This window comes from Numenius arquata, chromosome 6 (assembly GCF_964106895.1).
Source record: "Numenius arquata chromosome 6, bNumArq3.hap1.1, whole genome shotgun sequence".
Taxonomy (NCBI): domain Eukaryota; kingdom Metazoa; phylum Chordata; class Aves; order Charadriiformes; family Scolopacidae; genus Numenius; species Numenius arquata.
Genome location: NC_133581.1, coordinates 18633161 through 18660485, shown reverse-complemented (window position 1 = coordinate 18660485; position 27325 = coordinate 18633161). Strand labels below are relative to the sequence as shown.

General features: G+C 38.8%; 1 protein-coding gene and 1 long non-coding RNA gene across 2 annotated transcripts in view; one reads left to right on the top strand and one right to left on the bottom strand.

Annotated features, from left to right (window-relative positions):
- The window catches only part of ABCC8 (ATP binding cassette subfamily C member 8), an 84032-nt gene that overhangs the window by 19058 nt on the left and 37649 nt on the right, over nt 1-27325 (bottom strand). Inside the window, exons 13-25 of the mRNA XM_074149420.1 lie at nt 22391-22496; nt 22060-22170; nt 19439-19514; nt 19243-19348; nt 14421-14456; nt 12817-12852; nt 9632-9730; nt 8682-8766; nt 7356-7436; nt 4815-4952; nt 2262-2387; nt 1432-1531; nt 576-823 (exon numbers count right to left, since the gene is read on the bottom strand). Of these exons, the coding sequence (XP_074005521.1) occupies nt 576-823; nt 1432-1531; nt 2262-2387; nt 4815-4952; nt 7356-7436; nt 8682-8766; nt 9632-9730; nt 12817-12852; nt 14421-14456; nt 19243-19348; nt 19439-19514; nt 22060-22170; nt 22391-22496 (1348 nt within the window). The remainder of the gene's footprint in view (nt 1-575; nt 824-1431; nt 1532-2261; nt 2388-4814; nt 4953-7355; nt 7437-8681; nt 8767-9631; nt 9731-12816; nt 12853-14420; nt 14457-19242; nt 19349-19438; nt 19515-22059; nt 22171-22390; nt 22497-27325) is intronic.
- The window catches only part of LOC141465786 (uncharacterized), a 63629-nt gene that overhangs the window by 24270 nt on the left and 12034 nt on the right, over nt 1-27325 (top strand). The window contains exon 3 of the long non-coding RNA XR_012463284.1: nt 27128-27285. This is a non-coding gene — a long non-coding RNA (uncharacterized lncRNA). The remainder of the gene's footprint in view (nt 1-27127; nt 27286-27325) is intronic.

Here is a 27325-nt window from a genome sequence, read left to right as displayed (position 1 = left end):
GACTCCAGTGAAATCTACATACATGTCCCAAACATTAATGTGGATTATTTGTAGGCACTAAATTCTGATAAAGAAAATAATCCCAGTTCTAACAAAATCCCTCTGCTACTGCCATATACATACGGAGTACCATGCTAAGTAACACTGCGGTCAATTCAATGTGGAATCCCCATAAAAATCAACCAAAAAAGCATACTCACTGTAAAAAAAAAATTAGAAGTCTGTGTTTTCCATATGTTACAAAACCTGAAAGCCCTACTTGCAGTGAGAATGCAACAGTACAGGGGAAAGAAAAAAGAACTATGATATCAAAATTACTTTGGAGACCAAGGTTTAGGCATATCAGCTAGATGACGAAAATACAATAAATCTAGCAAAAGGAGAACAATGCACAAGATTTAACTGTTATTTTTATTGCATTGTGTACCTGAAAACGCGTTAAGCTTCAAAATACTCTGGAGTGGCTCTATTACAAGAAATATAGCACATCACATACAAATCTTGGAGCAGAGGCTGACAGTGGGAGGTTACCACTGATTAAGTCACAAGAGGAAGGTGAACAAGGCATTGCATACCTCACATTGAGAGCAGTTTCTCAGGTCTAGATCTGTCTTCCCAGAAATGGCATCCGAGGTCCAGCGTGCCAGGCAGTAGTCGATGGCCACCATCACTGTGTGCTTCAGCAGCTGGGACAGAACCAGCAGTGGCAGAAGGAGGATTCCTGCCGCGCTGAGGTACTTGCCACAGGCTCTCCAGGGCATCTTTGCTCTCTGATGCAGCACTGAAGACAGGTTGTCTTCATCATCACTTTCTGTTACTTCTTCTGCAATGCGCACGAAAAAAGTACAGCCACAGTGACTTACTCATACACATCTTTCATAGGGACTGGCAAGTGGCCAGAACAGGTCATCATATAAGGGATAAGAGGGGCTTTAAGGTGAAATTGCCTGCTCAGGCACGCATGTATTTACCTGCTAATGTTATTAGTAATGCAGGCTAAAAAGATGCAAAAAACCTTAGCACTAGGTAATCAATGTCTTCAGCCATGTTTCTGCAATTTAAAAGTACTGGCTTGATAAAAATTAATTGCAATTTTTTCCTAGGTAAAACCTTAAACAAGCACGCTTAGCTACTGACAGGTCTGAAGCTCACCCAGCATACATTATTCAATATTATTCCTCTTTTGTTATCAAATCATGATCAAGTACAAGGAAAAAAACCCTCAAAAGTTTGGAGGAAGCTGTGACTTCTGGATGCTTGAAATGATTGTAGTCCAGAGGTAAAATCAATGGAAACAGCACTCTTACAAATCATGACCAACATGAAAAATGATGATTCACTTGCCAGTTTTAGTTACGCTAATTCTTTCTAAAATGATTTAACTGTGAAACAGTAATATAGTGGTACTGGGCTCAAAGGGTGCCCTTTTACCTTCATCCTCTTCATCATCTTTCAGCAGAGCTTCACGGGAATACATAGTCCTCCGGAGATTCGTTCTTTCCAAGACAGTTTTGCTTTCAATAATAGTCTCCTAAAAAAGGGACAGTTTGTGTGTTTTCAACCAGAGAATTAATAAAAAAATTACTTGCTGTGACAAAACTTGTTTCCAATCAGAACATTAGAGGAAAAGAAAAGTGAGAATCTTACTGCAGGCAGTCATAAGTGATTGATTTGCTGCCTCTGTGTAAAACCAAAGGACATAAATCAGATATCTGACATTAATTTCAGGTTGTCAGTCCCAACCCTCTTGGAATCTTTACTTGGACAGATACCCCTGAATTAAAGAGAACTAAGATTACTATCTCGTGCTTCCTGTGTTGCAGTATTAAAGACAAAGTGTGTCAATGATTTAGAGAGCTTGATATATGCACATCTGAAAAACTTTACCCAATGTAATGAGTAAATTCAGGCATATTTATAGAAGCAGTTGTTACCAATTGTTACCACATTAGCACAGTTGTTACCACGTTACCAATGTGCTTTTCCCCCATAATGGCCCACTTGAATATTCCTTAGACAAGAATATTTTGATAGGACTTTACAAACAAGAATGGGTCAGAGGCAACAGTACCAAGGAATTATGAGATGTCCAGATGAAGGAACTTCTCTTAATAGATCAATAACAATGGTAATAGTAATACTACATTTGTGCTAAGTTATAAATCACACACAGCATGTCAATCCTTGCTAATGCTTTCAACCTTAAAAAAAAAAACCTGTCAATTTTTTTGCAAATGTCGATTGCCCTGCCCATCAAAAACCTTCTCCAGCTCTTGGTCTTGACGATTCATTAATGTCTTCCAGTGTTCAAAGAGCTCAGTCTCTGATTTCTGAATGTCCTTGAGTGTTCCTTCTCTCTGGATGTTACCATCTTTCATTGCAATTATCTAAAAAGTTAGAAACGCAAGCGGTGAGATAAATAGCCACGTGTCTCTATTTATTTTAAAGCTATGTTGCTGGGCCAGGACAAAATTTTCTCTTTTCTTAAATAAACAATGTTTCTGTGAACAAATCTGTCTTTTTAAAAGATAATGAAGTTATCTCTCAACTCCTTCCCCGCTACTCAAGGTGCTGCTAAAACAGAAACTTCCTGTACACTTCATGCTTTCAGAAAGGAAGGCTCCTTTTACGTAAGAAGGAAGAACAGGGTCCCTGTCAGCAGACATGAGAGTGCATTACTCTTCCTAAATACAAGTCATTAGCAAGATAAGATTTTAGAGTTCTCTTACCTCCTAAAAGGAAAAGGCTTTTAGCAACACACTGTGCGCAGCATGGTCTGCCCTCATTCAGGCAATTAGATATAAGCATGCTGGCTCCACTGGCTGTTTGATATCATTTCCTGATAAGGAAAAGCTAGGGAATTTGAATCCCTAAAGCTTTTAAAAGCATAAATAGTGGACAAGGTTTGGAAAAAAAAATAAATATGCAAGACAAAGTCTGAAAGGTGTAGTTTCCAGGTTTATATCAGTGCAACTACACTATATACACAGTGTAACTACCTTCACTTTAGATCTGACAAGGAGAATTAGAAAATGAGGCGTGTGGATTGTAAACACACGTGACATCATTAGAAAATAGTTAATGCAGCATTTATTTTTCTGTCTCCCTAGAAACTCAGAAATTTCCATGAGTGGGGGGTGAGGAGGTGGGAAAATAATCTATTCCGCTTATTGCTAAGAATTTGCACCAGAGGAAAGGAAAAAATGAAGCAAAAAAGGATCCTTTCGTGGTCAATTAATCCAGGAAACCTGTAATTGGGCTGGGCCTTGAATTCTGCTGAGGGTTTTGCTACAAAGATTTAGGAGGGCCATCAGATATACTTCAAATTATACTTTTATTTAAAATTCTTTAATAAAATAAAATAAGTATTCCTGCTGCACTCCACTGGGTAAGACTTGCTAAGGCTTAATGAGACCTGTGCTTGGGAAAAACCAAAGAACTATTTTTTAATAAATATTTTTAAATTATAAACTTCATTAATACAAACCCTTCCTGTCTTACAGGCTGTTTGGAACAGTGTATTTCATAAAACATTACTGAAACCCAGTAAGAAGATAATAAAAATAAAATAATTTTCATAGAGTATCTCATAAAACACCAACATCTAGAAATGGGTCTGACATTCATAAGAAAATGAAAAAGATCATACTGTGCATATTAAACAAAATGCCAATATATAACAACTCGAAAAGAAGAAGCTAAGATGAACCTCATAGGGAGGGGAAGAAGGCAGAAAATTCCCGTATCCAGAGAGATGCGGATCAGAAAACCAGAACTGTGTTGAGAACAGTAGCAATTCTTAAAGATGTTCAACTGAGGGACAAGGTCACAACAGACACCATAAAGGATAAATGTTGCTCACCAAAAACAAGATCAGAACATGATTAATGTCTATGTGCAACTTTATAGCAAGACAATATGAAGAACAGAAAACAGTTGAAATATGATTATTTCTTGAGACAGAGTAACTGCTGCTACAGTCTGTGCAAGCTGCAAACAAGACAGAAGTCCTGCTAGGAAGTATAACTGCAGTCATCAATCCTCGTGGGCAAGAAGACCTGTGATGTTGTAGTGGATAAATGTACGAGAACAAAGTGCAAGGCTCGTATGAACCAAATAACTAAATAATAAAAATTTAAAAATTCAAAACCTGAAACTTCCTTATCTTACTTGACCAGCTTCATCTTTGACATTTGCAATTGCAAACTCTTATAGAAAGCATATCTTGATTTTTTTTTCCTGTAAACTACAAGATATAACAAAGAAACCTAACAAAACGATTGAATACTACACATTTCTTAAAATTTTGCCAACATACAAAGGGTACAGATGTTCTCAGTACATTATGTACTAGTACTAACTGCAAGGAAATACTGTTTTTTATCTTGTATTTCCATGCACCTCAATATCCATAAAACCACCTTTTTCTGTGACAGCACAAATTCCTAGTAACATCCCAGGAATAGGCAAGTATGTTACTCAAACATTTCACTGTTTTGAGATCAAAAAATGAACAAAATTTTCCGATATAACTAATGGTTTTGGATACTCAATATATTTTAAATGCAGCCTGCTTTCATTAGAGTATTAAGTATCAACTCTATGAAAACCCAACTTATTTGGGATGTTTTAAGATGGGAATCTCAGAATTATGGAACACCAAACTCACTGGCTAATTTTAAAAAGGTCTTTATTATGTCTCTTCTCACTAAAGTACCACTTGGTGGAAAGATGAAGCAAAAGCCTTGTTTGTAGCAAGACATATTCATGCCACATTTTTGCCTCCTCAGAAAAAATGGGAAGAGCCTTCCTACCCAGTCAGCGTGGGGTAGGTACTGCAGCTTGTGAGTTACTAGCACAACAGTCCGCTTGTCTTCCCGCAGCATTTTTAGGATCCCTTCTTGCATGAGATGGTCACTTAGGTGGATATCCAGTGCAGAAAATGGATCATCCTGTCATGAAGAAAAGAGGTCAGCTTTTGGAGCCAGCATTTATGGGATTTAAGGAAACTGACAGATTTTAATACCAGTAAAACCAGTTAGATCAATATAGATGATCAAAATGGGCCATCAGAAGATCAAAATTCTGAGGAACAGTTGTCTTAATTTACGTAACAACAAACCTTGAATTGTCTTTTTTGCAATGACTACTCAGACATACAGTAATGTCAGCTGTGTAAATGCTAGGATTTCCTGAGGCTTTCTGGGAACTGCTCCTCTCTTAACAGATGTGTTTCATAGCCCACGTAACTGCAGTACATTGTTTCTGTCAGTCTCAAGGCAATCCAGCAATGTATGTCTCTGGCACGTATTACACAAACTGCTCCAGGGACAGTGACAAAGAGCACATTTTTATTTCTCTTGAACATAATTGTCTTCTAATTTTTAATTTTATTTTATCCATAAATCAAAACTCTATGAACAAAGAATCACAAAATGAGAAATATTGATCATTTTGATGACTCTGCTCAGATGCTTGATTTACAGCCTAGATTATCTTATTGAATCAATTAATTATATGCAATTGATTTAAGCATAAGATAATCTGTATCATCTTTTGGGGGACTTGCTTACTTAATCCTATTTATATGAACTTACAAATCTATTATTTCTGCTTGCACTACTGATACAGGCTGTAGGATTGACTTAGTAATACTATCTCGTACTATTATATTAAACTAAAACCAGGATTTCTTAAAAATAAAATTTTGTTTTCATTTGTCCAGATGTTTGCTGATAAAGTAGTGTTGAATTTGAATTAATTCTGGTTTCTGAGTGACATCGTTACCACCAGTTAGTTAGGGAGAGGTATAAACACAAAGGTGAGTGATTTAAAAAATCCTTTTGAGCTTTTATTCCCTTCAGTTTTGCAACCATTTATATTGCGACTGCATTAGATACTTTAGTATTGTTGCTTTCATGCAACAATACTTTGGTTTCTACAAAACCAAAACCACCTGAAACAGGCTGATCTGGCACAGCCCTAAACATCCTTTAGAGCACTGAGTGTGTGCACGGCCACCTTGTATGCAATGCTGCAATTCTGCTAAGGGTAAATGCCCACTCGCAGAACATGGCACCGCACTGTGGACACTGCATTGTGGAGTCAGGTGAGGTTGTTTATTAAGGTGGCACTCACCATATACGGTTATAACGATGCACTGATTACAAGACATGAAAAAAATCTGTTCATGCTACAGGTCTAGTCCAAAAAACCCCCAACTAAATAAAACATGAATGAATGTAATTAAGAATAAAATACATAATGAATTACCACATGACGTTTTTTTCCCATCTGCAATGATCACAAGAAGTTTAGGGAATATGAAATTTAATTGAATGAGGTGCACACTCTTGTTTACAAAATCAGTCTTAAAAGAATTGTTTGCAAATACGAACATATGGGATTCCTGGCTATTTGTGAAAATTAATAAGAAAAAATTTTATTTGTAGGCACTTATACATTATCAAACCATAAGTGAACCTGCTACTATCAGGAAATTATTGAGTGTCTTGCACAAAAAGACAAAAGTGACAAAACCAAGTTAAGGCCCAATACTGGATGTGCTGATTTGCAGCACTTGGCCCAACTGCTCTCTACCCTCTTGCATTCTGGTCACTGCCTGGAAATGTCCTGTACATGGAGCAAGTACATATTGATCAGCCTAATTACAGGGAAAGGTCTAAGCAACCTCACAGACTTTTACGGATGACCTCTAATGTGCACAGCTTTTCTAATCCCATGTGACTCATGTCTGGCTGTCATAACAGTTGGATTCAAATCCCATTGAAAACTGAGCTTAAGAAGGAAGTCCCAAATTGGAAAGCCATCAAGCTCACTACTAGCAAGTGTCTAGGATGCATCCGTTTTCCCACCTACAGTTTTTTTAGAGCCCGCTCTCACTCCTTTTTCCATAGCACTTCTGTTGAAGTTGGGACAGGATACGCAACAAGCAGTTCAGGATGGGAAGACAGCTCGGTTTGTTGCAGAAAGGAAACATCCCAGACACAGGACAACATCCATTTTAGGCCTAAGACAATTTAGGATTCTCATGAATACAGCTCAGACTATTAAACTTCTTAGTACAAAAGCTAAACACAGGGTCAAATGGGAATTTCAATAGACTGAGAGGGGAAGCATCAGCATTTCAATTTATATCCTAATATCTACCTGTCTGTCTGCAGCATTTGCAAAATGCCTCTTACCTGCAGGCTAGCTAACAATGGATATAAAATAAACTGCACATTTGGCCTAGCTCAGTGAAGCACAATGTTCTCTATGTGTTACCCATGAAATACTCTAAATTTGCATTTCCTGCTTCTGTTTCCAGCATAAACATAATGGCACCTACTCACCAGGAAGACAACATTTGTCTGCTGGTAAAGTGCTCTTGCCACACTGATACGTTGGCGCTGCCCTCCAGACAAATTAATACCCTGGAGATAAGCAGGAGAAAAACAATCAGACAGTTACACAAACATCAAACGAATATTCATATTTTGATCAGATTATCCACAGAAGACTTTCTGGACAGAGAAACCCAGAGAAATTTTTCAAAAGTATGGGCCTACAATTCAGCTGGGACACAGTACACAGACTGTTCAAAAAGCCAGAGCACTCTGTCTGGAGCTGTACTCCATACATACCAGAGGCATGGGAAATGTTTAATAGTTTGTGGTGACATAATGGTGTAGGTGGCATAGATATTCTGCAGGCAGTCTAAACTAGACTTCTTACTCAAAAATTAGCCTTAATTAGTCTGGCTGTGTCCTGTTTTTTTTTATTTATTTTTATAATCGTATGTTGTCACACTGTATCAGCTCCATTATCTACTGTAATCAGTAATTGCTAGCTGGGAAGTCAGGCTGTGCCAAGGTGAACATTACCTGGTTGCTACTGTACTTGTTTTCAGCCCTTAGTCCCCTGCTACCACCCTGCTCTAAGTTACTTATCCTTCCTGTGATCCACCTGCAGTTTCACAAACACTTTAAACTCTCATAAGCCAGTACTGCTGCCAAAAGATGCTCCCTCCCCTCCACTTCCCTCCTCCTGTCAAAAAACATTTGTTTAGATACACAATAAATTTCATTAGGAACTAATCCATGTAAAATTAACATGGCAGCCAGTGTGGGGATCAGACATAGAAATGTACCCTTAAATGTATCCTTGTGGGGGGTGGTTTATTGTGGTTTTCATTGGGGTATTTTCGTTTGTTTGCTTGTGACAGTGCCAGAGTAAGTTGTTTACATATTTGTGACTTCTGTTTCCTTCCTTGTCACTCCCTAATCTTCCCTGATGTGATAATGCTTAGTTTGCCGTTGATTAAACACCTGCCCTTTTTTAAATGAAGGAGCTCTACAAATTTATGAATTATTTATTTTTATGTTATTCCTAAAGAAACAAAAAAAATGCACTGTGAAGTCAGGTTATCTGAGATTGTGGCTGTAAAATTAGTCAAACATTCTGATAGCAGCACATTTACATCACTGCATCTCACATAAATGACAGTGTTTCCATGTTTACTGAGCAACGAGCTTTCAGACTAATGACCCAAACGTACACTTAACTAAAAGATTACCTTTGTTGCCAAATAACCAGTAAGATTTTAAGAACATAGCAAAATAATAAAAACCCCTCTATATATTTAAAACAAAAATAGAAGCCTGTAGCTGTTTACTGACCCTCTCTCCAATCTGAGTTTGGTCTCCGTGAGGGAGAATGTCAATATCAGGCTGGAGGGAACACGCATCAATTACTGCTTTGTACCTGCGGAAACAAAAAAGGTAACGCGAAATCCACACAGATACTGCTAAAGAAGCACATTTCCTACCTGCAGAGGAACAAAAATTAACCAGCTGGAAAAATCACATGATGGAAAACATATTTGTTAGCCACTAATTGTTCTAATGGGATCCCTTTCAGTCACAGGCAAGTGAATAATATTTCAGCTAAGAAAAAGCATCTTAAGTCTGCTTCCCAGTTAAAAACATTTAGTAGTTAAAACCAGGCAAAACAAGTACAACTTCTTCCATGGCATATTGTTATTGTTCAGCATTTAACTTTTTTCATGCCCGAGAGTCTTTGTATCTCATTTCAATATCCAAAGATGACAGAAAAAATGCACGTAGGATGTGAATACATGGACAACCACCTCTCTTAAGGGCAGGGGAGATGGAATACCAGGAATTAACTTTTAAGTATTTTAGGCTGCTTGGTGGGTATTTATACTGAATAAAAAGGCAGCCCATTAATCCTTCACAATGTACAAAACACTGAAACTGTAATAAACAACATTCCCACTCCCAAATGGCTGATGTCCTTCTAAGACAGTTAAACTAGTCAATTAGGTGTAAGAAGAGAATACTGCACGCTAAACAAACACGGTCCTTGGAAATGAAAACACTTCTACACTTAAGTTCAAGTAAGACTGAACTCTGTCCCTTGTGTCCTTCAGGAAAAACATGGTAAATGGGAGACTGCGCAGAACTCAGGGTCTTTTGTCATGTTCAGGCAGGTGCAGTAGGTTTGTTACTAGAGGGAGATGGGGACCCATGCATGAACTGAGGCCTGTGCAGCTCCATTATTTAGCTAAAAGGGGAGTAAAGCACATAACAGTGCTGAAACCTTTTACCTCTGCTTGTTAAAAGGGCTTTCAAATGTAATATTCTCTTCCACTGTGGCATTGAGCAACCAAGGCTTCTGTGATGCATATGCTACTGATCCTCTTTTCCTGGAAAAAAAAGCAAAACACCAGAGTTCCCCACTTATCAGTGCGGTAGGTGTTTTTGGAAACCATTTTCTTCTAGAGGAAAAAACTGGCAATAAGTCTTCAAAAATGCCGTCTTTCATTTCTTTTCTTTAGGACAATCAATACCTCTCCCATCAAGGCAATATATAAGATGTCAAATTTCCAACAGATTTCCAAATTCACTTAGCTGAATTTTAGTTTGTTCCCTCTTTTTCTGCAGTGAGGTGGGTTTTGGAGAGGCTAGCTCAGCAAAGCTGCCTCTTGAGCAGTGCCGATGGCAGGAAGAAAATTAGCAAAGACTCAATCCCAGCTCTATTCGTATAGACTAATAAAAAAAAATGTATAGCAAATTGCTAGTTAGGCAACACATTGCAGGAGGGATGTTCTAAAATTATTTTAAGGTATTTAAAAAAAAATAACAACCCCACACATGCATAAAGGAAATTCCCTCTACCCTCATCACATTTATTTTCCCTGTTCTAAGAAGAGAATTTGAATCATAAAGTAAACATGTATTCATGGGTAAAATCTTTCTTTGTCTTTTAAGACAAAAAAAAAAGAACATAGACAAAAAATATTTGCGAAATTGCCCCCTGTGGAATTGTCCCATCAGAACAGTATGGTCAACAGGATCTCACCATGCATATTTTATTTCATAGGGATTATTATTATTACTATTTAAAAATAAAAGTATCTGCCTGTTGGTGAGCAGTGCTCTTGTGGCCATCGTGTGCTAAGGACTTCAGTAAAAGGTAGAAGGGCAACAATTTTCCAACTGATACTGTTGGAAAAGTCATTGGCATATCACCGTTTCTCCATAAAAGGGCCAAAAAGAGGGATCATGCACCCAAAAGCGTATCTGTTTTCTCTCCAGCTATATCAATTAATCCAATAAAAAGATAGGTCCTCTCACTCAAACATAGCCTTTGTCTTTTGTAGCCCAGACAGCCATTAAAGCAGCCTCTTTCTAGTTGGACCCGAATGCAATTCAAACCATGAGCTGCCAAAATACACCAGGTGCTTTATCTTTGCTCATCAGGAATTAAGGTCACTCGCCCTGCTCATTTTTTCAGGCTTTCACCAAGCTTGCTTAGAAGTCATTATAGGATCTAATTTTCTTTGATGACCCAAAAGAACACAGTTTCACTATCCTGCTAACATCCTTCCAAGTTCAAATGTCTGATGGCTCATTAGAATTTAATTATGCTTTTTGAATTCTCTTTATTGGAAAATGAAACAGAAACACATAAAAAAAAAATAAGAAAAAAAGACCGAGAAAATCCTCTAAGCAGTGCAGCCCACGGTCCCAAAATCTAATTCAAAGAGCATTCAGTTCTGCCTCAAGAGGGAAAGTATTTTTTCAGTTAGTATGAAATTCTCAACCCAATGATTGAGAAAAGATTGCTTTCAGCGTTCCAAGTTAAACATGTATTCCCTTCCCCTCCTTTTCATTGCTTGAAACTGTGCTGCTTTTAATTTTCAATGTAATTGAAAAGATACTTCTATTTTTTTTTTTTTAAATAGTAGCAAAGTTTTGAGGAAAGAGTTTTTACAACTTCTGTAAAAGGTGTTCTTTTTTTCAGTGAAGATACAGGCACTGCCGATAAGATGCACTCCATACCAAGAACCAACACAATGCCTGGGAACATCGTTCATGTTTCACTTACATTCTGCTTTTAGGTCATCAGTGAGAATCAATTACTGCAAGAAATGTGGGAACAAGCAATGAGCTTGTCAAAATTCATTACAGATTTAGAATTTAGTAAACCCCTCTAAATTAGTCCTAATTGCAAATTGACACTATGATCTGTCCTGATAGGTCATCCTATTTTGACATAAGCAAAAAGCTTGCAAATGCTTCATCATATGAGAAATCTATTGCATGTCTACAGTGCTTCTTACAGGAAAGAGGCAATCAAACACAACTTTTACTGAAACTGTGAGAAATACATGGCCACAAATCCAGAGAACAAAATCTTCTGAAATGAAGTAACACTTTCTCTTAAAGCCTGCCTTGAGCCTACCTAAGGTTTCACGCTTAAAAGACTGAATGCAAACAAATGGCTTAGCAGACAAAGACTTATGAAGAATTTAGTCTGCAGGTGGAAGCAATTGCCTCCTATCCCTGGACTGCATAAACATGTATTTTCATTAATGGAGTATAATTTTTTTTCTCTGATAATACAAGATAGAGTGAACATAGTTATGTTATGACAGGCATATTATGTCTCAGTTATGCCTCAATTATGACAAAGAGGCAGACAGCAAAATCCAACCTTAGAATAAATAGGGAAAACCTTCCCCGAGCTCCCCATGCTTTGACTAATATAATTAATGAACATTAATTATAATTTTCATTAATTTAAAATCAGGAACAACATTGTCAAGATTGCTTATTTAAAGTTATTAGTCTATCTTCAAAATTCATTTTCTTAAGTCCAGTAGGTTCAGTACGCATTCAAGATCACTGAAAATATACTAGTTAAGGGACATTCATATATTAATCTCAGTGCCTTAATCAATCTACCAAATCTGGAATGTTGGTGATTTTTAAAAGAAAATAGATGCACTTAAAATGCAATGGAATTACGATTATAATGATAGAGAAAATAATACATTACAAAGCCTTTCCTGTGTGTTTTGGATTGCTGACTACAGCTTTATCTTTATTATTTTGTACAATTCATGAATTTCAAATATCGGTCAACAATTTAAAATCAAGTTTTCTCCAGATATGACAGAAATGCGTACTGTCCTGTCCTATACTATGACTGCATGGAAAAAAAAAAAAGCTTCCATTACTTTCAGCCTGATGGTAGGTAATAGAACATTCTGATATTACCAGTACTGAGTATTCAGGAGCATACATTTTTACCATTATTAAATTGCAAGGATCACTTGCTTGTTTTTACTTGTAAATCTTGCAGCAGCTGCATACAGAGACAACCCATTTGCCTTCTAAGGAGGAACAACTCATTAAGTGCAGACACTTCTGAAGAATGTTCACAGGGTCACAGAATGACTAAGGTTGGAAGGGACCTCTGGAGGTTCCCATTAAAGTGTTGTACCTGAATTCTGTATCAACAGGAGATTCTCTCTCTGGGCTGCAGAAAACAAACACAAGAATTTTGTTTTGTTTAAAAATAAATTATTTTAGACAATACAAATAATACCTTAAAGTATTATCACTATTCTATAATTAAAAATACAATTTAATAACTGCATAACAGAAAAAAACCTCTCAAGTATGCTAAAATTCTGAACTACATGATATTGACCTAAAAAAGGTATAGTTAAAGCTTAAGTTTTCATAAGTGCTAAACAACCTTGTAGAATGTATTCAACATCTATGAGCGAATGCTCAAGACCTCATAAGACTTTGGCTCAAAATACTCTCTGAGAACACCAAAAATATCCCACAGGATGCTAGCGCAACAAAGCCATGAAACATATTACCACAGCACTTACCCAACACAACTAGGATTCCCAGAACCTGTGATAACGTAATTGTTTCATACAGTCTAATATTCTTTCTTACTTTCTAATATGCTTGCCATACTGCTGTGCATGTTATCTTTCTGTTTGCTGTCCATCCCCATAACAAACATGTGAATGTCTAGTTCTGATCATATTTCTCTTGTACCTTAATGTGTTCAAATGGTTTCACTTTAACTTGGCCCAGAAATTGCAGTCTCTCTTATACAGAAAGAACTATGAGATTTCCAAGTATCCTTTACCATGAGGCTTAGTCGTTAGATACGTGAAACTCCCTCTTATACTGCACATGGATGGGAGGAGAAGTTTGCAGCACTCAGTCTGACAACCAGGTAACAAGTTTGAGATATAAGGTAAATAGGAGAAAAGAGGCTGATAAATCTAAAGAAAAGGCAGTCGGTGTGTCACAGAACCAAGAAAACACTTTGGTCAGTAGAAGACACACAGTTTAGCATAAGTCAAGAAAAGGGACATCATACGGCATTTTTCCTCAGCTAATTTCAGTAACAGTTCTCACTGACTCCAGTAGGGATAGGATTGTCATTTTTAAAAGGTTTACCATTCTGGAGGTTTGTGTGCTACGCTAAAATGACAACCATGGCAGAAAGGTTTGCTCTCAGCTGAATTGGTAGCTATTGCCAAAATCCAAGCTGAGCTATATTAATCATGTAAAAATAATTTCCATGCAAGGAAATCTTACCAACAGATGGGCTAATCTGCTACACCCCACACTTCTCAGTTTGTGTGTACCTGAAGAATGCTAGGTGAGAAAATTAACTTATGACAGGATGTAAAGAATGAAGAGAAGGGCAATGGGGAGAATTTGCTTTAATAAATGAAACCTTTAAAGCAATACTCGATACTATTTTTTAAAGTGTAGCATTCGGGAACAATCTGGTTCAGATTTTAAGAAAGCATTGTCAAAGACATACAAGAAATTTACAATATGATTTTCAAAATTACCAAATAGCAATGTTTTCATAAAAGGAATTCAGCTCTCATTTTCATACGTCACAAAGGTGGTTTCAAAAACTGTATCCTAAGCTAATTAAGAAAGTGTAAGTTTTATTGATTTTCAGAATTCTGACTTGGAAAATCTTAAGCATAGGTATTAGAAACCATTGGTTCCTTCTATTGCAATCAATTTAGTAGGAAGATCAATAATCGTATACCGTACCTGACATCTTCCCCCGTCTCACTGTCAGAAGTACAGCTGCGTCACAAATAGAAAGCAAAGATTGTTTATTTAAGTAAGCACAGGCAATCTGCCCCAGAAAAAAACCCGATTAAATTCCACTTAGTGCACAGACTGCAAACAATATTTATCACAGAGCTGCAGCACAGCATCTGTTCCTTCTACACAAACGGACTTGATTTTAGCAGTTAAAAAAAAAAAATGGTGACAGTTGTCTTTTTTCTCTTATAAACATTTGATTTGGTTCAACAAATAAAATCACCTCCACTCTGTCCTGAAGTTGCTAATAGAACTGAGAAATCCTAGTGTGACAAGAATGCAGTTTAAAAAAAGGACATTTTCAGGGAAAACAAACTGATAATTTGTGATACTGTATTTTTCCATGGCAGTAACTGCAACTTTGCAGCATATAATGGGTTAGTTTGAACCCCAAATCCCACCTTCAGTTGACTTGCAACATGCTGCGTTCTGTATCAGCCCCATCCTTGGGGGGATGTGCCCGTATAAGGAAGTGTGGGCAGGTCTGAGGGACAGACAGGTTTTGGTTTCGCTATTTTTGAACATGTACCAAGATGTTCACAGACAATGTTGTTTTGACAGGATGACTGGCCATACTTATTTCTCATGCTAAATTCAGTTCCATTGAAAAGAATAAAAAAAAAAAAAATCTGTGTGTCAAGTGGTACAAACAAAATCAAAGACGAATAAAGTTGTTCATGTTTTAAGGAGAACAGTCTCATTAACTTTATGCTAACACCATTTGCTTATAAATATCCAGAAAAGAAAACTGTACTTGCAGTTTAAAAGATTGGTTTGAGACACTTCCAAAAAGTTTATGCATAGTAGGCAATGACCGTACCTAAATTCAGTTTACTGTAGAATTTGAAAGAGCCAGCCAACAACTAGTACCTTTACTCCAAAGGTCAGTGTACTAACAAAGCTCTTCCACAGTTACCTTGCACTCCACTGGTCTTTAGTGACTGTGTGAACTCAGTGGCACCTTCTCCAAAACCCCATGAACCTGTTGCATCTTATTAAGTAGCAACAGATTCACTACAGAAACCTATCAAGGGGCTAAAATAGGGAATATCTTTTTCAGCCCTTCCATGCACAACACAAGGACCCTGAACAACAAACATCAGTTCCTGCTTCATGGACCACCCTGAAGCTGGCCAGGCATCCATTCTTCCAGGGAACACCCTGATAACTTGCACCATGTAGTATTTGTGCATGACAGCAACTCCCTCTCCACCGCGCTCTTTTCCTACACCAGGCTGAGAGACAGGCAGAAGACTGTGCAGCTCACATAATCCATCAATGTAGCTCAAGAAGCAAAGACCAGCCAGGGTCCCTGGTGGCCAGCACAATTTCCCTGTGCTTACTGCAGGTCTGCAACTTTGCTCCAGTTTCTGCTTAGAAACCAGGTCAAAGCACCATGCTCACACGGCACGAATGACTCTCAGAGAGTACCACGCGGTGCAGCAGTTCACAGCAGTGTCCCGACTTCCTCTCTTAACCATGTTCTTTTGCTATACGGACACAAGTGCCACAATTTTCATATGCAAGTACTGGTAGATCAATTCCCTGATCTGTGTTTCTATTCTGTAGCTGGAAAAAATTCATTCTCCATTTGGAGTTTTAGCTCAGCCATTTCAACCCACTTTTTCCCATTTTGACTTTGTCTTATCCCTCCTTTCCCCTTTTTCCTGCATACTCCTGGCAATTAAGGATGCATTTATCTCCTACCAGTGTTGAAACATCCAAGTAATGTATTTTTGATAATGAGGTCTAGAACTAATTTTTCAAGGCGTATAGATGTCTAAAGATGCAAATATGTGCCTGAGATTTTCAAGCCTTCAGATTTCTATTTCCAATTTAAATAAAATTAAGTACCTGGATGTTTCTGAAAACTCCAGGAAACATGTATTTATAAAAATCAATGTACATTTTATGTATCAGAGTAACTTAAAAAATATTGCCATTTGATTAAAACAGCCACCTCCACATCAAGTAGAAGAAAATCTGCTGTTAACAACTTTAACAAATTCAGCACTTCCTTCACATTATGACTCTAGATTCACATGGGAGTATATATGTCCTATTAAGAAACGAATGACATAATTTTGTTTCAGCAAACTATTTCTCATTTAGGTCAATTTTCTGTTACTATTTAGTCTAAAAAGACTTATACTATAAACTGCTCCCTGGACTTGCACTGGGACTATTTAAAGTGAGATACTGCCCAGAAGAAATTAGCATGGCATACACTATAATTATTTACTCAATAAGCAGTCAGATCAATACTATTTACCATCTGTTCAGAATGTAAATAATGATTTCCCTATTTTTGTTAATCTCTAACCATAGTATAAAATATTTATGCTGAGATACTCTCAAGACTGCTTTGGACAAGGGGCAGCAATCTGAGCTGGATCTTCCAGGCACACACTGTAACACAAACAACAAAATAAAATCACAAATGAGCCAGTGCTCACTTCTTATTAGCCAATTCCTAGCCCAGGAAAAAATAACATATAAAGAAATTGGAAAGAAATAAATTTCTTTCTAGTGTTTTGAAACAATTTTTATAGGAACCAAACAAAGATGATATGCAGTTAATCCTGCTTTATCCACAGAGCATGGAGGCAACAGAGGAGGGAAATGACTTGTGCAAGGCTATCCATTAGACCAAGGGAAGGGCCAGGAATAGAATCCAGATTTCCTGAGCACTGAGTGACATGTCAGCAGGATGTATCCTTCATCTTCATAGCTGTGACCTTGGAACAAGGGAAAGGGGAGGAAATTTGGAATGAAATAATTCAGGACTGTTCTGTAACGTGAATGAAGCCCAGCATTCGTCTCATCCCAAAGAAAGAGCTGTAACAAGGATCTTACTGATTTTGGTGACGCATTTTATTGCCTGAACTAAGGCTACGAGCTCTGGTGATTACTTGATAAGACTACTCTCCTTGAACCTGGGATAACGTTACATGTACCTGGTCAGGCTTTACTATTTCTTATCAAATTAAGGGAGCTTTCATCTGATAGCTTTACAATGCAGGTGTGCAGCCTGCACTGACTGCATCTATCATTCTGAATAGACCAGTGCACATGGTAGCAGCTCTGAAAGATAAGACAAACGTAATCTGTCCCAGTGCAGCCAGCACTTACAGTGCTAAGACTGTTTCAGCCACAACCCCTTTATACACATCTGACAGATAGCAAAGCAAATGTGATAACAACTGAATTTTACCTTGTGATACTTTGGCACGTATAGAAGACATGAAAACCCGTGCTGACCTTTACACTGTTGTGAAGCACATACTTCTAAACAAGTGCTATTTAAAAACACAGTCTAATCAGAATCATCATGTCATCTGTTTTAGTTTAGCATCAGACATTCAAATTACACTTCTTAATCATGTTATGTCATCTGTAAAAAATTACAGCCTTGCTGAAATGAAATTAGTTCACCTAATAAGGCTGCAGGGATTCTGTATAGTTCCTAACTATACTCTCATTTTCTGCTTAGGGAAGTATATTTTAATGGATAGATCACCACATTCTGGAACTTGGGCTCTGTTCTTGTCTCCCTCACCAGCTGACAGGATCACCTTCCTATGTTTCATTTTCCCCACCTATAAAACCGGGAAACTTCCCTCCTTGTACTATTACAATTAAAGCATGTGCAATTCTGCGTAGCGTGACTGGCTTATGCATGAAGGCTGGCTATAAATAGTATCTCTCTACAAATGCTCAAGGATTTATGAAAATTGTTTCACAAAAATCAGTGCAGAACCCACTGGGTAACATTGACGCTCTGTCCATCAGAGTGCACAGATTTGACTTACAGTTGCACTGGTGTTCTTTCATTCCCAATCAGTTGGAAAGAAAACTAATTGTTTCTCTAGGTTCTTCTACAATTTGTCAAGCTTTACCTACAAATAATTGTATCCCAAAAGGCAAAGTGTAGTCTGTACGGCTAGGAAGTCTAGTACTGTAAAATAAACAAGCCAAAAACGCTCACACTCATTGATCAGACAGTGTACTAGAGATGGCAGTAATTTATGGGAAACCACATAGAGGAGTTGCAATATATTATACTACCTGCCATTTAGCTTGAGGGCTAAGACATCAAGCCCTAACAGTACAGCTGTTGGAGTATGGCATCATTTTTTCCCTCCCTTTATGGCCAGTAGAAAAGTTAGACGCAAGTATAATCTATAACTGGCTGGCAGAGTGCAGCTGCTGTGTCCTCTTGGGAAAGAAGGGAAGGACATGAATATCTCCCTTTTGTCAAATCAGGCAGGATCTACTGGGGGAGCACCCTGAGGTCACCGCCACTTACAAAAAACTCTTCAATTTCTCATGCACTAGACCAGTGCTGGGATGAAGCACACATCTAAAAGCACAGCCCGGGACTACTCCTAGTGAGCCAGTACCTCTTTATAGTTCCATTCAAAGACATAAGCTCAGGCCTAAAAGTGCAACTGCCATTCTGTAGCAGCACAACACTTCAAACTAATTAATTCTGATTCCAAATTAGTTACGATTTGACTCAGGTTATGTTGCTGGAGTGCAGAATGCTCAAGTATGGTTATCTATTCCTATTAATGGAATAGACAGCTTGTTTGACCCTGGCTGGGGTTTCTTTCTGATGTGCTCCCCTGCCACTTAGGGTAAGGTTTTTATCTTGACTGTACACCTACAAAATCCCTAACTCCACAAACAGGTACCTAGGTAGATTTTGGGGTTTTTTCTGCAATACTACTCAACTCAAGATTCAACTTTTAAATAGCACTACCTGCTCCAGAATATGTTCCCAGATATCTTCTGCATCTCACCAAGTATGGCTAGCAAGAGAGATGACTTACCGCAGCCAACCTGTCCTACAATCATTGTTAGTTGACCTGTGAGAGAGGAAGGCATACATAAGCTTCTGATTTACTAAATGCTCAAGGAAAAACATCTTATTCTGTATATCTGATGTCATTTTGTACCTTGAGGGATTCGGATATCAATGTTGGACAATGCTGGAGGACCTTCAGGTGTCCAAGTGAAAAATCCATTTGTGATCTATGCCAAGATGGAGAGAAATAAGAAAGAGAAAACCACCTTTAGAGGTGACTTCTTTTTTCAACATCAGAGACACTTTTTCTGTTTTCATTACACTAAGGATAGGAACAGAGTTAGCCTTTGCTCAATACAGGAAACAGATCTTCAAGTGACTGTTTTTGTAAAGGCCTATATTCTGATGTGCAAGAATCTCTGAACTTAAACAAGCACAACAATTAGAAAATTATGGAAAATTCCTGGGAAAAAAAAAAGTTGCTGTTCAGGGTTTCTTTTATTTTGTTATTTGTAAGGCGGGCACATGAAATAAGAGAAATGATTCTAACACAGTTAAATTATATACAGGGTCGCGGCTTGCTATCTGCAGAGCACTGAATGTCACTCTAGACACACTGTAGCATATACAGCAATTACATGGTCCAAATTCCAAGCAGATTTACAGAACTTTCCACAGAAATTAGATCATAGAATATGTTGGGTTGGAAGGGACCTTTAAAGGTCATCTAGTCCAACCCCCCTGCAGTAAGCAGGGACATCTTTAACTAGATCAGATTGCTCAGAGCCTCATCAAGCTTGATCTTGAGTGTCTCTGGGGATAGGGCCTCCACCACCTCTCTGGGCAACCCGTTCCAGTGTCTCACCACCCTCATTGTCAAGAACTTCTTCCTAACGTCTAATCTAAACCTACCCTGCTCTAGTTTAAAACCATTGTCCCTCGTCCTATCGCTACATGCCCTTGCAAACAGTCCCTCCCCATTTCTCCTGTGGGCCCCCTTCAGGTACTGGAAGGCCACCATAAAGTTTCCCCGGGGCCTTCTCTTCTCCAGGCTCAACAAACCCCAACTCTCTCAGCCTGTCTACATAGGAGAGGTGCTCCATCTCTCTAATCATCTTCGTGGCTCTCCTCTGGACCCGTTCCAAGAGGTCCATGTCCTTCCTGTGCTGAGGACTCCAGAGCTAGAAGCAGTACTCCAGGTGGGGTCTCACGAGAGCAGAGTATGGAGCAGAATCACCTTTGGTCACAGCTGTTGCTGCCTAGTACAGTATTTTCCTTTGAATTTCTGATATAATTCTCAGATAACCTAAGCTCTGCTAGCTACAGAAATCTTTTCACTGAAAACAACTAAAACCAGGAAACAAAGCCTGTGCGGGACTTTAAATGGAGGAGATTTCCACGGATAATGTGAAAAATAAGAAACAGGAGACAGTTTTAAAAGGCTTGCATTTATATAGGAACCTCTTCTCTCACTTTTTCAGAGCCACTTAAGCCTTCAAAGCCTTTCAGCAACACAAGGTACAACATCTGTTGACATGAGAAGAGTGGAATGGGACACTTTTATCCTACCCTGGAGAAAAAAAAGCGATACTCTTATCTTGGGAAACCACCTGAAAAATGAGCAGAAGAAAGTGCAGTGTTCCTCCCTCTAGATTACTGAAGGCAGCCAGAGGATCCTCTCTCAACAAATGCCCCTTCATGGGCAATGAGCTGCAGGCAGACAGTATTTAACAACTGCAGAAGTTCCCTGACCCAGGTGCCGCCAGTGACAATGATGTCAGCAGATGGAGCCAAAGATTATAGCTGGTGCTGGCTTTCTATTCAAGACCTTATAAACACTGTCCTTACAGAGGTAGCTGCTCTTGCTTCTCCTTTGTGACAAACTCCTTTGTTGTCACTCCAGGCTGTCTTTTCATCCAACACTCCACCCAAATACCTCTCTCAAATATTCCTCTTATTTTCTTGGAAGTCTATTCAAGAAGAATCCTGCATCAAAGCAGCATGTCAGATGACAGCCTCTAAAAAAAAAACAAAACCACCCTGAAAGCACTACCAGTTGTCCTACTTAGTCCCATGAAACTGAATTATTCATTCTCTTGTGCCAGAAATGCAAATATCGTAACAGACTTACTACATAAACAGTGTTATCACTATAACAACCACCAGCATATTTATTACTTCTGGCCATTTCTATAGCAAATCAAGAGTATCTGTCTTCAAAGTGGCATGGGTAGTTTTAATTTTTCTTCAAAGAAGTTAGCTCTTTGAGGGTTGGTTTTTAACTTCATCTTGAAAGGCTACTAGGAATTCCAAAAAAGGAAAGGAAGACCCATAACAAGATTGTTTTTGGAATGTCTAAAAAAATTATTTTCAATTTTCTTCATACCATTTTCCTGTACAAGCATTGGAAATGGAAGAAAGAGTCTGGCATGCACAAAAGGTTGGACCAGGTGGTCTTTCAAGGTTCCTTCCCACCCGGGCTGTTCTAAGTTGGAAATTTTTGTAATGAGAACAGGACTTAAACATCTCAGACAGAAAACTGCTGAGTGAAATCTACAGGGATATACACAGCTAATCACAACATAGAGGTCATCAGTCAATTCTTAGAATGGAGGACACAGAAAAGAAAGGTGGAGGTTAATCTCTGACATCAGCACAAGTATCTGACAGTTCACATCAAATGCTGGTTCTTGAATTTGAAACCGCCATTGGAATACAAAAGTGACTATTAGTGAGCTATAGTAAGTGTTATTAGAGTGACCTTCGTATCACCTTTACACAAAAATCATCTGCTTCTGTGATGTTAATGGGTCTTCTCATGTGAGAGCTGTAATTTTTCCAGTCCTCCCTGGCAGGCCTCTTGCGGTTAACAACCTTCAGTGGCTGTGCAAAATCAGAAAGACAGAAATATGCAGTAATTGGTGGCAGTACCAGCAAAACATCCTAAGCATAACCAGCCATATTATGACCTATGCAGTTCAGGGTATTAAAAAGAGCTTTTGCAATTGCAAGAAACAATCAGTAGGAAACGGAAAAGTATAAAAAATATTCTGGGTTCAAATTATTCCAGCCACTTCACCTGCAATTAAACATCATTACTCACCACTGCCTGGTATTTGCTGTGATGATCTGCACTTCTTATCTCTGAAGATTTATCATGCTCTTCTCCAATTTCTTCACTTGACAGGAATTCACTCAGTTTCTGCACACTGAAAGGGAAAAAATGGAATTACACCTCAACCTGGGAGGCAAAACTTTTGTTCTCTGCAATGTTTATTACAGAGCATCCCTTTTAGTATTTCAACCACTGTCTTGGTTTGTTTTCATTTTGTTTACAGGCGCATGAAAATGTGCCTGTAATTACTGTAAGTTACTGCAAGGAAGTTGGCAAAACCTGCCCTGCTGTCTATTAACAGCTATGATATTTTAAAGGTTTGTGCAGGTGCTTCTCAAGTCTTGTTTTCTGATTCTACCAGAGAGATTACACAAAAGATTTTTTCAGGCATTTGGTGGGATGTAGACCAGCTACAACAGTAGCTCATTTTGAAGCCACGTGCTGAGGTAGAGTTAATGTCGTTCATGTTACTGAAGCGCTGCAGAGTCAGTTCCACTGAACACTCTTATGAACACTAGGAATCTGATGAAATCTGTACACCATGGGCTAAATTCAACCAGCTACGATGAAATAAAAAGTGTATGAGGTAACATGATAAAGGAATATACCTTAACAGAACAGTGTTCAACAGATGAGATATAAAAGGGATCCTGACAACCAGCAACAAAGGAGAATCCATAAAATCTTCCCAAGCTGTTTAAGATTTAATTAGCTAAGAGATAATGTGCCTTTATTATGACATTTAACAGATCATGACCATCAATTTTATCTCTGTACCTGACTTTATAAAATCCATGTCTAATTTACTCACAGGGACCACAAATGAAATTTGTAAAGGAAGTGGATTGAATCATGAACTCAACATCAAAGGGGCTCAATTAGCTGGAAATAAGTTAACTATCAGTCCCAAAATGATAAAGTGCCAGAAGGCATAAAGTTCCTAAAAATAAATTTATGGATGAGCACTGAAAAAATTGGTTTCAATATTTAGCCTTAGGCTAACTGGGGAGAAACAGTCGAATGATGCCACTGTAGCATAGTGATACGTGGCAATATGTCATTATGCAAATCTTAAAAAATAAAAATATAAACCCCCAGCATTTATTTTGCATTCCACTGCCAGGGATTTCTTCTTCAGAAAGAGACTTAGTTTCCTCTAAGGACCTCATGAGATACTGCGCTGGTGCCAAAACAGTGCCCAGACCAAGGCAGTAGAGGACTGCTTAAGGCAGACTCCCTGTACAGTTAGCAGCTGTCCTGCAAGTAGAGATCGAAGCGACATGGGGACTCCCTAGCAGAGAACTGGTTCTATAGTTTTTCTGTCAACCTGCCCACTTGCTCATGGCAGCTGAGGACTATGATGGCAGCCCAGAATGCCAACCACATGCTGGGCTTCATCAAAAGAAGTGAGGCCAGCAGGTCACAGGAGGTGATTCTACCCCTCTACTCTGCTCTCGTGAGACCCCACCTGGAGTACTGTGTCCAGCTCTGGAGTCCTCAACACAGGAAGGACATGAACCTGTTGGAAAGGGTCCAGCGGAGGGCCACTAAAATGATCAGAGGGCTGGAGCACCCCTCCTATGAAGACAGGATGGGAGAGCTGGGGTTGTCGAGCCTGGAGAAGAGAAGGCCCCGGGGAAACTTTATGGCGGCCTTCCAATATCTGAAGGGAGCCTACAGGAGAGCTGCCGAGGGACTCTTTGTCAGGAAGTGTAGCGACAGGATGAAGGGTAATGGTTTTAAATTGAAAAAGGGGAGATTTAGATTATATACTAGAAAGAAATTCTTTACTGTGAGGGTGGTGAGACACCGGAACATGTTGCCCAGAGAAGCTGTGGATGCCCCATCCCTGGAAGTGTTTAAGGCCAGGCTGGACGGGGCTTTGAGCAACCTGGTCTAGTGGGAGGTGTCCCTGCCCATGGCAGGGGGGTTGGAACTCAACGATCTTTAAGGTCCCTTCCAACTCTAAGCATTCTATGATTCTAAGGTATACACTGGGGTGAATTTAGCTAGAGTAGGTACTACAATCTAAGCAAGTGAAAAGGGAGAGACTAACTATTTGGGATGGGGAAAGAGAAGTATAACTAATTCAGGCTCAAAGCAGGACCAAAATTTCTTAATGGGAAGGTCTATTATATCAAAGGAAGTAATTAGAAGCCCCATCACTAGAGATACTGGTATGTATTTGCACAAAGCTCTGGGAAACACGGCTAGGAATGATCTTACCTTTTTTGTTCAGTGAAGCAGATATTTAAAAGAACATTTTAAATGTCTTTAAATGGACCAAATGATGTTTTAGATGCTGCCTATATGAAGTTGGTATGCAGCTGTGCTTACATTCTCTATAGGAAAATTACACTGATATTTGAATAATTGCTCTGAAGGTATCAAGAGCAGATAGAAAAGTCCCCTGTGTACCTGTTCCAGGGTCTAGAGGGGTAGGCAAAGAAGACAGCAAACATATTCTTGGACCACGCATACCCAAACAAGACCGTTTTAAGCCATTCAATAGTTTGATTTTTGCTCTCTGCTCTCTGGTTATGTATCAAGGTGGCTGTACTCTAAGTGCCAAGACTTGTCTCTGCAAGTCTTTTACCCAATGCTCTGCTTAATGGTGGAATTGCTGCTCAAGTGGCAATTACTGAGGAAAATCAGTATAGCTGTGAGAAAATCTTTCGTTAGAGGCAGAAACTCATATTTCGGTATGCCACACCATTTTACACTCTTAAATAATAAAAAAAATCCCAACATTCTCTGCAGAGCTCTAACTGACATTGCAATTTCACTAGTATTCCAATATCTCCAAGGAGGAACTTATTTTTAAGCCACAGAACAGACATATTGATTAAAACATGGTTATTTGCACAGCTGATTGAAAAAGCGGTTTCATATTAAACCCAGTAAGATACATAATGCCACTCTTGCTACTGGACCTTTGCTGACAGAAAATTGTACACTGTACCTTTGTCCTTGAAGACCTCACATTTAAGAAGTACATCAACTGGCTGCTTAGTATTAATTTTCAATGGCACAAACACTCTTGAAAAAAACTTTTCAAAGACATAACAGAGTTTCTCACCTTCCTAAAAGTTTTCAACAGATTCCCCTCTCAGAAGCAAACATCTTGGCCCCAGAACTTGGAAAGTTGCAGGGGCCCTATGTGGAGCAGAAGCTTTAAATCTGTTTTATCATTGCAATGATCACACGGTTGTTCTGACAGTGTCAATGATAATCCATAAGGATGCTTTGCAGTTGGGCACATGTGTAATGATAAAAGATATTGACAAGTCTATTTGTGGAGATTATGGTCCTTAATAGCATCTGGCATCAGAGACTGTAACCAATATTAACAGAGCAGGGGTTGTGAAGTGCCTGAGATGCAGAGCTAGTAACACCCGCTTAGTATCCTTTACGTGCTGGTTTCACTGCTGGATCACCTTCGCTGGGACAGTTCCTTTCTGTCTCTACAGCAGCTGTCTCGTACATAGGCTAAATCAATTAGAATATCTCAGCCTAAAGAAAACTGAAGTACAACTTTATCAAGTTAGGTTACCTCTACCTGATTTTACTGATCAGCTACTTAGCAGAAAAGTGTAACAGCAAGAACACAGTTATAGAAAGTAAACATTAATTGTGCTCAGATGGCACAAACACAGTGTTTAATAGCTGTCTGCTTTTTCACATTTACTAAACTATTTAAGCAAGCATGTATTTGCATGGGTTGAAAATATCTGGCACATGCTTCCAAAATACTGCACTGGAGGATGGCGCACTCAGAAGACACACTTTGAGTAACACCAGCAGCACTATGGAGCAACGCATTCTGGAACACAACCTGGGTTACTGCAGTAAAGATAGCCAGGAAAACCAGGGTCATGTCAACTTTGTTACAGAGTTTGCACCAGGAGATTCCTGTCTGCGCTACAAATTGCAGGGCCATAGCCTGCTAACATGAAAATATCTACAGAACAACTCATGAACAACTCCCGGCTAGCAATAATTAATACTTGGTTGATACAGATTGCTTTAGAATTGTTCAGGCAGCATTAACAGGCACACAAATCATTTACAAAGAAATCTTAGACAAGTCAAAATAAATGTCCATTACCAGTGCCAGTGTGGGCCCCCAGATACTTTGCTGGCTGCAGTCTTAGCATAACAATTTGCCATAACTCTAGGGACAACCAGAGCGGCTGCAAAACATTTCATCATGAGCCACTGACACTCTCAGATTTCACACTTGTTAGGAGGGAGGACATAGCTGTGACTTTGCACTGTCAGGGAATATTGAAACAGTGAGGGCAACCTCAGCCTCCTGCTGCAGTCTCCTTGCCATCTCCAAAGCGACACAAAGGCAATTAAGCCAGGGCTGGCATCCAGTATCTGTCCCATGGTTCAGACAAGCTCTTAAGACAGCAATTGGAGGTCAAAAAGTTCTAATAAAGTAAGAAGCCCAAACTCTCTCTTCCTCCCCTATCAGTCAGGTAGAGTCACACCACACGTGAAAAGCATTAAAGAGTTTTTTACACAAATCTGTTGATACCCAAAGTGAAACTCACAATGAAACAGCGGTTCTACTGGTTGTTATTTCAGTTTTTGAATACTCAGACTAACACATTCATAAGAAAGTAAAAATTCATCAAGTCTGAACTAGCCATTTAGTCATTAACTTACTCCCACACTTAACAGTGATTTTGATGGAGTTTGTTTGTTTATTTGTTTAAGTCTCTCCACCAACAGGCAACCTCTCAGGCAGAGGGGTGGAGGACAAGCACAGCCCAAGTGATTCATGGTGAAACACATGTGCTTCTGTGATTACCTTTTTCCCTTCTACATGCTTGATGGAGGGAAACCTTTAGGTGATTTATGAAACTAAATCATCGGTAAGTTTTGACTTCCTTTCTTGTTACCACATATATGTTG